The following is a 12961-nucleotide window of genomic DNA, read 5'->3' as shown; positions in this document are numbered from 1 at the left end:
ATGAAATGCAAATTGGAATAGACATTAATATGTCAATGGGTTTGGTATTAATAAACCATATACCTACCAAGATTGCAAACATCACAATAGTCACGTGAACACTGGTCTTTATCAGTATAACACCATGGTGCTAAACCATCGCCTGCACGCCTACAGAAGTTTTCTTTTAAAAAGGATGCAGATTCACTACAATGATGACAAAACCAAAATATAAATGATGCTAAGTATTCTAGTAATATAGATTCCTTCAAAACAGGACACACGACATACTATATTCAATTGACTTTCAAACGATACTCTAGAAAATAAAAACTTGTTATAGAAATTTAAGTGTATAATTAACATGTATGCATGGACATTCGAACAAACTTATTCTAATTGTTAAAGTAGTGTTTCCAGACATACGAAAATGCAGAAATATCCCATTAACACGAACATGCATATTAAAGTAGTTGTTCTCCTTACAAACGTAGGTCAGTGAATTATTAATTAGTACCAAAATAAACAAATGTGGAATAGTATATACAAGTGTGTTGACTCCCTTATTCATGACTTATCATCACATTCAAAGCTTTATTTTTAATCTAGAGTAAATTGAAAATTCAACCTTTGGATAATTAAAAGCGTACCCTGGTGGAGCAGTTATGTTTTTAGCGAGTAAGTACCAGTATTGTTGTATTATTTCACGTACATTTGAACTTTTGATTGTCTTTCAGACTTTTATCCTTATGCCATTTATTTTGTCGTTTTGTTACTTGACTTTCAAATATGATTGTTAATTACACCCTTATTATTTAATTTCCGTTTTCAAAAATGAAATAGTACATTTGGTTCGATATCGCACTGCTGTGTCTGTTATAGTAAATCATATTTGATGTTTCATAATACCTTCTTTGATATAGATTATTCACACAATGTGTAACTTTACTCCAATGTAGACATGTCTGGAACTTTTTTGTAACATTAACGTTTCCATTGTAAGTAGTTCCATTTCCGTTGTAACACATGTCTCGGTCTGTAAGATAATTTACATTTCAAATGATTTCGAAGGTTTTTAATTAGATAAAAATACATTACATCCTTAAACAAAATGAAAAATAGAGTGCATGGTATGAGTTTATCTATCGTTCCAGATAACTTCATTTTATCTGTTTCTATAATGTACAACATAAAGTTGACAATCCACATGACAATACATTACAGTTCTAGTGAATAACATCATTCGAATGTAATGGAAAGAAAAAAGTTGTCGAAGAGCTGATCAAACCAAAAAGCATAACTTATTATTATGAACCATGCAATGATTAACATCAAACAGAGCACCATTTGTTTCCTCTATTTAGAATAAAATTATTGTTATATATATAAACATATCTGGTACAATGTTAAATGCCTTTCTGCCTTTTTGTATGTTTGTTGTCTGATTTTTGGTTTGTCATCAAGTTGTCAGATGTATATCAACATTGAAATCAAATTTAAGGAATAATAAGGTATGCTTACTAAAATATAAATTCCAACATTATGGTACAAACCTCTTATCAGTGATATTGTAGCATTAAACCCTGGCAGTAGCTGATTGTTGTTTCCACTTGTAAATGTTATTCCTAGGAAATTCATATCGGTCATCACAGACCTCTTAAAGTCATCGCCACAGTATCTGTAATTTTAAAATATGTGTGTTGCATTGATCAAAGATACAAAATGATTCGCAAAATAAACAATGAAAAAGAAAACCCAAGGCAACACCAAGTTGCCAATTGTTTTCCGTTCGTTTGATGTGTTACAGATTTTGGTTTTGCAACTTAGCTTGCTATGGGACTTTTCATTTTGAATTTTACTTTGTGTTCGGTATTTTCGTAATTTTGCTTTTTGTACAGAACTTGGAATTCTTTATTGAACTAGCTACACATGTTACAAAAGGGTCAGCTTTTTTGTAGATAAAAACGACATTTTACAAATGTCGTGTGTCTAAAGTGTTATGAATTTTTTTGACGAAAACATAAGAAAAACTCATTTTTTTATTTTTTTTTTATACCTTTCCGTTCATTTGAATGATAGTTATATGAACCTAATTGACACAATATGTGTTGTTTTTCGTGTATTAAGTTGCAGAACTTCGAATGCACATAGTTAATAGAAGCTGTTTTTGTTTTGTACATAATTGGTTGAATGCGTGATCTTCTTGGTCGCATCAGACTGCATTTTTTTTAATGAGTATTTAAGTGTCACAACATAAGGAAATGGATAGGCAACGGTTACGTTACATGTGTAGTTAAACCTAGTTTAATCCAACCACATCAAGTGTCTTCGTCTATTGAAACCACGTGTTGTTTTTCTTTTTTGTGTGTCTTTTTGGGAGTCATCAGGTGTTGGTGGTCTGCTGTACTGTTATTATTTTTAGTGATTCCTGTTATCCCTCCCTTTTGGACTATTAGGTATTCTTTGGATAAACCTTCATTCATTTATGTGCTCCATCAAAAACATGTTTAAGTGTTAATATTTGCTATATAATGAAATATGTGATACACACTGCTTCGCGACTATAAACATTTTATCCCACATTTTCTGCATTTGAAAATGCCTGTACCAAGTCAGGAATATGACAGTTGTTGTCCATTCGTTTGATGTGTTTTATCATTTGATTTTGCCATTTGATTAGGGACTTTCCGTTTTGAATATTCCTCGGAGCTCAGTATTTTGTAATTTTACTTTTTAAGTATGAACTGACGAAAGAGTATTGTTACACAGAGCGTTGAAAAATATAAGTTTGACAAAAATTTGAAATGCGATTTTTTTTTCTTCAAATATGTATTTGTTTTCCAATATTTTACCTAAATATTATTTTATTGCTTGAATTTGCAAAACATAGTTTCACTCTAGAGCTTTTATTGAACTTGGAAATTTTAGGAATTAACTTTATTTCGAACAGACCCGATTGTTTCCTACGTGATGACAATACCCCAATTAATACTTTACTTTATTTCCGGTTGACCTGGTAGAGCACTTCTGATACCAACTGTAGATACACATTCTCCACTATCACCAACTTCAAAGTTAAACGTATGAAAATTCAAAATCAGTTTGGAATCTTTAGGGCCCTGTTAAATTAAGAAAAAGTGTGATATGATAGTACTGGCTTCTAAATATTTCTCGTTTGTTTACTAGAAATTTCATGCATGTAAATTGTCAAATGTAAAATCATATGTGTTCATATTATATTATGATTAAAATCGAATATTGTAAAACAAACCATGTTTTTGTATTCTGACTTTTCTGTTCATATGTTGTTCTTTTCAATTTTGATTATTAGTAGAAATTAAAACAATAGTGTACGTTCGAACACATACTATTAACACCATTTTAATCAAGTATAACATTGAAAAGAAACATAAAACTAGCTTACCTTGAATATATAATTACATCTTTGTCTTGCAACATATGGTCCCGGGAAATTAGGAGTCGCTATGTGCACAACTGGATTTTTCAAATTCAGTTGATACATAGCACCACAATCTGAAGTAACAAAACAGGAAGCAAGTTGTACTATAAAAATTGAGATTTCCTGTTAGAATATAAGAAATGGTTTGATAAAACTTGAACAGAATTTGATTGACAGGGAGAATTGTAAAAGTGATGCAAAACATACCAGAGGGACATTCAAACTCTGAAGTCTAAAATAAACTGAAAACGCAATAGCTCAGAAAGAAAAAGACACACAGACAAACAATAGTATACAAAACACACAACATAGAAAAAACTAAAGACTAAGCAACATGAACCCAACCAAAACTTGGGGGTGATTCCATGTGACTTGAAAGGGTAAACATAAAATTGTATGACAAGGAGAGCTGTAAAGTGTCAGATGTTCACCTTCCAATGTGAATCCCACACAAATATATTATTTTATTGGAAACTTAATAACACATCTCAAACAACATTCAGAGCATACATATTAGTTAGTTTATCTGTTTGTTTGTAGTTTATACCTATGGAGTTCTTTATTAGGAAACGAATGATTGAATTTATAGGAAAAGTCAAACTTGTATATGTAATTTATCGAATGTAACAACATATTGCTCAAAAGGAGATGAAACATATTCTAATAAACACAAATATGAGCCACGCCTTTTGTGATCAAATATGAAAGTCTACATCTTGTGGTAAAAAGGGATATTTTAATCTTCCTCTTAAACTTTCAAATAATCTACCATTGATAGCACAGCTTATATGGTATGATACGTTATAAAGTCTGACTTGCAAAGCATCTTCTTAAATACGAAAATATGTATCCATTCGGGGATGATTCTTTCACGATTCATTCTTCATCCATAGTTTTTGGGCTGAAGACCGTCATTTTTCTTGGAGTAAAACGTTTACTAAATTTGATAATTAGATTGGAAATGTTCATGTCTGTCTGACATCTTTACGTCATTTAAAGATTTCAAATATCAACCTTTTGTTTGATTTCATGGTAAGAAAGCCGTGTCGCACTAAAATACAACTGGACTAAAATGCAAATTTATCATACGCCATCTTTACACAGAAATTACAACAATTTATTTTGAAGTATACTCACTTGTATCAGCATGGTGGTAGTGGCAAAAGTGAACTTGATAAACTCTCCCAATACCACCCACTTTAGGAACAAACCCATATAAGGCCTCGTTATTGGATGCATCGTTTCGGATAGTTAAATATTCCTCTGTGTCTATCATATCTGTAGGGAACAGAATGTTAAACATACTTCATAATGTGAATCGATACGTTCAACAAATATATTAAGTATCACTTTTCTTAAAAGTTCTTCAACTTCTAATACATTACGAATTTATATTCCACACTATACGGGCTTATTTAACATATGTGTGCTTCTGACACACAAACTGCTCAAACAGAGTTATGTGGAAAACAACTTAAATCGATATTAAATCTTAAGATCAAAGAATAGTTTACTTTTTTTGTTTTTATTGTTTGTGTCCTAATCTCGATTTTTACAGTTGATTCACAACGTGGATGATGATCTGTCTGATTTACTCTTTCAATACTTGTATATTTGTCTCTGAGTAGTGTTTTTTTTCGACATAATATTATCTTTGTCTTTCAAATGTTTGAATTTGATCATTCCTGATTAAAATAAATCCAGAACAGCGTTTCGGACACACAAAAAATGTATACGAGGTTATAATCAATTTAATGAACAAGATACATGTATATAAAAACGAATAAATATTTCTATTATAATCTTCATGAATGCTTGCAGTTATTGGTAGTATTTACCAGCTGCTGATAATTGACGTCGCCTTTTATTGTGCGTTGAATTTTTGTTGATTTCGTTAATTGAGATCATAATAAGAAAATATACTTAATGTTTTTAACATATTTACCTACAACCTTCTGGCACGGGAATTTGCTATGGCGAAACAAAACAAAAGAATCATGCGTTGGAAGTGTAATAGGATCTGACCAAGTACCATCATCCCGACAACAAAAATGGATTTTAACATCTGTAGTAAAATCTCCATTAGGTAAAAATTGACCTGCAAACGTTTTGGGTGGTTGTATGTCATCAAACTTGATGAATCCGTCTTCAAATCCTATCAAAACAGCATTGATATATTAAAACATTGACACGTCACTTCCGATATATTTACATCATTCAGTTATGTTTCAAACGCCATACTAACAGTTTGTCTTATGTTTTTACAATGCCTTTTCCGTAATTACTTCTGAAGAAAATTGTAGATCCACGCAGCAAGAAGATGAATGGTCCACGACAAAACAGCATTTAGATTAAGAAGATGAGGTGTGAGTGCCAATGAGACAACTCTCCATCCAAATAAGCATTTAAAAAAAGTAAACCATTATAGGTCAATGTACGGTTTTCAACACGGAGCCTTGGCTTACACCGAACAACAAGCTATAAAGGACCCCAAAATTACTAGTGTAAAACCATTCAAACGGGAAAATCAAAGGTCTAATCTATAAAATTTAAAAAAAAAAAAAACGAGAAACGAGAAACACGTTTAAATTACATAAACAAACGACAACTACTGTAAATCAGATTCCTGACTTAGGACAGGTGCAAACATTTGCAGCGGGATTAAACGTTTTAATGGATCCAAACATTCTCCCTTTTTCTGAAACAATAGCATAACATCACAACATAGAAAACACACGGTAAAATATCAATTGGCCAGCTTAACTCAATCAAAAAGCGTACATTAAAACAGCGTAGTTCACTTGTTTGTCTATATCAATTTAAGATCCAAAAGAAATGTTTAACGTGTTTGTAGTTGACATCGTCTTCTTGTGGACGAGATATCTTAGATGTTTTGTTAACTTATGTATAGCAATTTATAACATTTCGCTTTATAAAGCCTTTTAATATTCTGTGTTCCCCTTTTACGGGTATCAAATTGTCTTACTTGTATTTCCGATATTTCTTATTTAATAGGTAAGCGTTAGATAAAAAAATTAGAGGATTTCACAATTAATGAAATCATTCATTTTATTTATGTTATGTCAAAATTCAAATCAAATAGCCTTCTTCACCTGTAGGACATATTCCTGTATAGCTAAGTATGCAATAAGACCCTTTCTGCCAGTAACTTGATGGTCCTAAAGGTTCACTTTTAGGTTTTGAGCAAAACGTATACGTCACGTTGTTTGATCCAACCGTCAAGGCTGAATACATCGTGTCAGACATAATCGGCAATGGTTCTGTAAACTGCTGAAGAGAACTCTCAGCAAATCCCTCTGGACATCCGTCTTGTGATTTTAGCATTGAAAACGGCTCAGCAGGCCAACGATTATAAAACACTTGACTTTCTGTGAAAAATTAAATATAAAAAAAAACCTTTAAATATTTTTCAAAATCATGGTCATATAGAAGAATAACGATTCACTCTGATCAATGTGGATAATTTGCTTCTTATTTAGGTAAACCTCACCAAGAATTATGATATCAAATGCAGATTTATGTGCAGGTTAAACATAATATAGATATAGGAAGATGTGGTGTGAGTGCCAATGAGACAACTCTCCATACAAATAACAATTTAAAAAGTAAACCATTATAGGTTAAAGTACGGCCTTCAACACGGAGCCTTAGCTCACACCGAACAACAAGCTATAAAGGGCCCCAAAATTACTAGTGTAAAACCATTCAAACGGGAAAACCAACGGTCTAATCTATATAAACAAAACGAGAAACGAGAAACACGTATATATTACATAAACAAACGACAACTACTGTACATCAGATTCCAGACTTAGGACAGGTGCAAACATTTGCAGCGGGATTAAACGTTTTAATGGATCCAAACCTTCTCCCTTTTTCTGAAACAATAGCATAACAACACAACAAAGAAAAACATACGATAAAATATCAATTGGCAGACTTAACTCAATCAAAAAACGTATGATTAAACAATGAACGAATAAATTTGATCTGCGATATCTGAATACAAATGCACAGTTAATTAAATATTAGAGACAAACATTCATGACCAAAAAGCTAACAAACAAATTCAAAAACAGGACATGACTGAGAAATATTTAACCAATCAATGTTCACTTTAGAAAAAAACCGGTTTTTTTATAATCTTGAAGTTTATACAAATGTTGTAAGAATAAGTGAAAAATTGAAGATATTACAAATAATCAAAGCTGTTGTACAGACAAGATCCATATAAATAAAAATAACAAAAAAGCATTATAAACAGTATCAACAGGTCGAATTAACAAGAAAATACGATTTGAGAGTACTCGCAGTTACTGACAGCTAGTTAAAAGCCAAAACCATAAACATGTTTAAAAATGATAGGAAAACAATGTAGGACTAGTTGCTATCAACACAGTGAAATGTCTGCTAGATCTTTTTCACTTTACAGGAGAATACCCTTTCTTTATCTACTTTTAATATATCTTTTAAAAATCGTAAAATGTTGAAATTAAATTAGAGAGTATGTACTTAGAGTGGTTGTATCTTATATAACAATATTCTACTATAAAATATAACCTTACCGAAGTTTTCTGGTGTATAATAACAGTAGAAAAATTTAAAGTGGCGAAAGGCCGCCTTGATACGCGGGTGATAGCCACCCCTGTAGGCGACTTTGAGGTCAAGATTCTTCACTTTGAAAAACTGTACTGTAGATTTCATACCTAGAAATATAAAAAACTAGTACTATATTTATAACAAATCGTTGATAAGTTGTGATAGTTATTATGTTTCTTAAATTAATATATTATAATTTACAGACACGGCTTCCTCCTTTAAACTTATACCTCGAATTTGACATACACAGTCATATCAGTACCGGAATCTATATATGACAAACTCGACGATTTTAATTTTGAAATTATCAATTTCGCTTAACTTAGTAGCAATATACCAGCTTCACCTACATATAGGATATAGATTTCCAAATTTATTCGGTATTCCAGAGGTTGCAGCTCCTACTAAGACTTTGTAAAACGTCACCAAGTGTCTGAGCAAAAAGCTGATGAACCATCAGTTTGTCAAAGAAAGTCTCGTTCGTTTTTTAAAACCAGTTCATCGAAAGGTACCAATACCTTGTTGATAAATATTCCGTATATACTTCACAAATAATACACTTACTGACGTTGTCTATTATCTTAGTTTCATGTTTTGAGTTCTTTTATTTGTCTTTCTTGTCTTTATCAATATTACTTTTACTGTTTGGTCTGGTATTTTATATATCTATTTGACGTGGCTCTGTTCTTATGCATCCCGTCATTGTGTTGTTTTCATTATCTTTCATGATTGCTTATGTGGTTTGTCCGTGTGACTCTATGTGTTCTTTGTTATTGTTCTATCGTATTTTTTTGTATTCTTGTATTTCATATTTGCTAATGTTTTGTTTATAAGGTCTTTTGCGTTTCGTTGATACATAATGACGAAAATAAGTAGAAAAAACAATAAGCATATAGACAAGCGATAAGATGGACAACATGGACAAGGTAAACTTCTAATTTAAATTCTGCAAGATATACATAAAAGATCTATAGACTATATTTTTTTCCTAATTTGAACGACCAAATTATTTTATATCTCTAACTGATTGACGTCAAACGCGCGATTCTTCGTCAGAGTTAATGTTAATCTAACCATTTGGTCCCAGTATTTAAAATTTTCAATTCTTTATGGGTGGATTTAACATACATAAATAACTAGAGGCTCTTAAGAGCCTGTGTCGCTCACCGTGGTCTATGTGCATAATAAACAAAGGAAACAGATGGATTCATGACAAAATTGTGTTTTGGTGATAGTGATGTTTGTAGATCTTACGTTACTGAACATTCTTGCTTCTTACAATAATCACTATTTATAATGAACTTGGCCCATTAGTTACAGAGGAAAATATTTTGCTAAAATTAATGAAAATTATAAAAAATTGACTATAAAGGGCAATAACTCCACAAGGGGTCAACTTACCGTTTTGGTCATGTTGACTTATTTGTGGATCTTACTTTGCTGAACATTATTGCTGTTTACAGTTTATCTCTATCTATAATAATATTCAAGATAATAGCCAAGAAAACGCACAATTTCCTTAAAATTGCCAATTCAGGGGCAGCAACCCAACAGCCAGTTGTCTGATTAGTCTGAAAATTTCAGGGCAGATAGATCTTGACCTGAGTAACAATTTTACTCATGTCAGATTTGCTCTGAATGCTTCGGTTTCAGAGTTATAAGCCAAAATCTACATTTTACTCCTATGTTCTATTTTTAGCCATTTCGGCCATCTTGGTTGGTATGCCGGGTCACCGGACGCATTTTTAAAACTAGATACCCCAATGATGATTGTGACCAAGTTTGGTTAAATTTGGCCTAGTAGTTTCAGAGGAGAAGATTTTTGTAAAAGTTAACAGACGACGACGATGACGACGACGGACGACGGACGCAAAGTGATAAGAAAAGCTCAGTTGGCCCTTCGGGCCATGTGAGCTAAAAATACAAAAATAAGAATGTGGTTGTTAAATTTTTATTGATGCCTTCTTTGTGTTTCTTTGTTAAATATGTTTTTCTGTTTTAATTGTAGTTAAGATTATAACACAATGTTGTCTGCTGTACTCCTAGTTTAGACATTTTCCCCCATCATTTCTGTTTTTTTTATTCACGCATCGTTGTCGATGTAGTGGGGTTTGATAAGGCTGTCGTGCAAGTGAAAGGTTTATCGCTATAACAAAATGATCAATCCACCATTTTCTACATGAGAAGATGTCTGTACCAAGTCAGGAATATGACAGTTTTAAATCATTTGTTTGGTATGTTTTAGCTAGTGGTTTTGCTATTCGATTTAGGACTTTCTGTTTTGAATTTTCCTCGGAGTTCAGTATTTTTTGTGATTTTACTTTTTTATGGTAAAACAATGAATAACTAGATGCAAATGTGAACACCAATTTTTAAGGCAATCTTAAAATCAGAGAATTTATACCTGATTTAACTATGTTAAAAGTACTGCTATATCAGAAATGACAATAAGCATATAATTGGATCAATATCTTCATGGTTATATGAATACAAGATTGGCAAATTGAAAACTAGATATAAGCAAAACAAGAAAAGTATTGTTCACTGTCACTTACAATAACATGGAAGAAAGGCTAAAGATACCAAAGGGTTTTTCAAATGCATAAGTTGAAGTTAAACTGGCAAAGTCGTTGCAATATAAGACGATCAACAGTATAACAAAACACAGTATAATGTGATAAATAATTGAAATATGTTTTTGTTTCATCTAATATATACCTTTACTTTTAATTAATATATTGGTAGAATATCGAATAGTTATCAAAAGCACCAGGGTTATAATTTGATACGCAAGACGTGCGTTTCGTCTACGTATCACTTAACGCTTAGATCAAAAGAGTCATAAAGCCAAGAAAAGAACAAACTTGATGAGCATTGTGGTCCCAAAATTCAAATAGAATGTGCCAAATGCATCTTAGGTAATCGTTGCATGGGATAAGAAAGTCATTAGTATATATAATAATTCATACTGTAGCAAACAGTGAAATATATAAAAATGACAATACAGTTGATATTCGTGCCAACAACAAAGTGCATGCTACTGGGCTAGTGATATCCTAGGGACGAAACGTTAACTATCAGTGGCATCGAACCAGTGGCGTAAATAGTTTTCAAAGGTACCCGGCTTATAATTTGATACGCCAGACGCGCGTTTGGTCTACATAAGACACATCAGTGACGTTCAGATCAAAATAGATAGAAAGACAAAAGGAGTACAGACTTGAAGAGCATTCCAAAAAATTGCAAAATACGAAAAAATCAAAAGTAAGATGACCTACCATGTACGGCTTGACATCCATAGAAAGTTTTCTGGAAGAGTATAAACGGTTCCTTGTTGGGTAAATATAGAGGTTTAGCTAATCGATCGTCGGACCGACAGCAAAATTGCCATAGTACATCTTTCTCGTACGCTCCATCAGGTTGAAACCCATCTGTAACTGGGTTATCTAGTGTGTCTATCCTTACAGCTCCACTGGAAAATCCTGTCATTTCGAAGAAGTGACAGTTCAAAATATATTGCTTAACATACTGGCAAAAGTTTCTATGCTTGATATATAAAGCAAAAACCTAGAGGGAAACATGTGTATCACGCGATATGATATATTGCGTTCAAAAACTCATAAACACAGATGAACAGGATACAGCAAGAATTTTTACATAGATGTATAAAAATAGGTTACACATGTTCCTCAACATTTAGAGAAAGATATATATCTTCACAATTCCGTCCTCACATTCAAAATAATATCATCGCTTTTTATGTAGAAGTATTCGAATTGTATCAAAATCAAAATGTTTTCATCAAAACAAGATAGTAAAAAACAAAATAATCATTCGACTGATTTTAGCTATTTAAAACGAAAACACATATTTTTTGTAAATTAAAGGTACCAATACCATTTGTAAATAAATGGTTAGACTGTTGAAACTAGGTTAACTATTCAATCTATATCTTACCTGAAGGACAAGAATTGCCATGTTGATATATACAGTATTTCCCAGGTCCCCATTTGACACTTTCACCACTAACTGATGATTTCCTTGTACAAAAAGATTGTGTCAAAAATTGGCCATCTATTGTTATGAATGCGCCATGATTTATCGATTGACTGTTCCGAAGTGTTGTATATTTTATATTTCCCTCCACGAACCCTATAGGACAACCTGTCTTGGGTTTGAGAAGGGAGAAACCTTCCGAGGGCCAATTTTCTACAGTTGTTAAATCTACAAGCCAAAGATTGGTTTTCATTAAATACGTGAATATGTAAGAACATTGACAGTTTCATTTGATTGGCACCAATAAAGCCATTTGCTGAAACCTTTTCATTTCTTCTTTTAAATCCCGAGCGATTTATGACAAGAATTCAGGGTAAGTAAAAAACTGTCATCATTATAACTGCTCTTGTTGTTGGTATTTTCCTTGTCGATGTCAGTATTTTTGAGAACCTTGTAACACGTTAACAGACTTTCACAGGCACCAAGCGACAAAATAAAGTTGAAAATGAAATAACATTATGAAACTTCGTGCGTACGAACCTGACAAGAGCATTTTCCGTTTGTTTTCCATCAAATTAATTAAAATAAGTCGGATGAAGTAAAGTTTGCCAATATAAGCCAATCAGATAAAAAAAAACATAACTTGACAAGAAAAGTACTAGTGTGACGTTTTGTATATACATTTATATGATGATAATCACGAAGGTAGACAATTGATTTAAAAAGAATGTTAATTGTGAACATTATGTCTGTTTTGTTCATGCATCGTTGTATATATAATGTAATTTGATGCGACTGTCATACAAGTGTGAGATTTAGCACTATAACACCAGGTTCAATTCACCATTTTTTACATTTAAAAATGCCTGTACCAAGTCAAGAATATGACAGTTGTTGCCCATTCGT

At 32.2% G+C, this 12961-nt stretch overlaps 1 protein-coding gene across 2 annotated transcripts in view; it reads right to left on the bottom strand.

Moving 5' to 3' along the window:
• LOC139500636 (uncharacterized) overlaps positions 1 to 12961 on the bottom strand; it is a 42580-nt gene that overhangs the window by 13170 nt on the left and 16449 nt on the right. For both annotated transcript variants that reach the window (XM_071289393.1, XM_071289394.1), the window contains 11 exons: positions 12017 to 12283; positions 11338 to 11541; positions 8026 to 8166; positions 6553 to 6828; positions 5385 to 5594; positions 4577 to 4717; positions 3404 to 3513; positions 2977 to 3098; positions 1533 to 1657; positions 889 to 1015; positions 68 to 186 (listed from right to left, as the gene is read on the bottom strand). In XM_071289393.1, coding sequence (XP_071145494.1) covers positions 68 to 186; positions 889 to 1015; positions 1533 to 1657; positions 2977 to 3098; positions 3404 to 3513; positions 4577 to 4717; positions 5385 to 5594; positions 6553 to 6828; positions 8026 to 8166; positions 11338 to 11541; positions 12017 to 12283 — 1842 coding nt within the window. The remainder of the gene's footprint in view (positions 1 to 67; positions 187 to 888; positions 1016 to 1532; positions 1658 to 2976; positions 3099 to 3403; positions 3514 to 4576; positions 4718 to 5384; positions 5595 to 6552; positions 6829 to 8025; positions 8167 to 11337; positions 11542 to 12016; positions 12284 to 12961) is intronic.

The sequence above is a fragment of the Mytilus edulis genome, chromosome 13, assembly GCF_963676685.1.
Source record: "Mytilus edulis chromosome 13, xbMytEdul2.2, whole genome shotgun sequence".
In the NCBI taxonomy this organism is placed as follows: Eukaryota; Metazoa; Mollusca; class Bivalvia; order Mytilida; family Mytilidae; genus Mytilus; species Mytilus edulis.
Note: the sequence above shows the minus strand (reverse complement) of the source record. Positions and strands in the feature narration are given on the sequence as shown.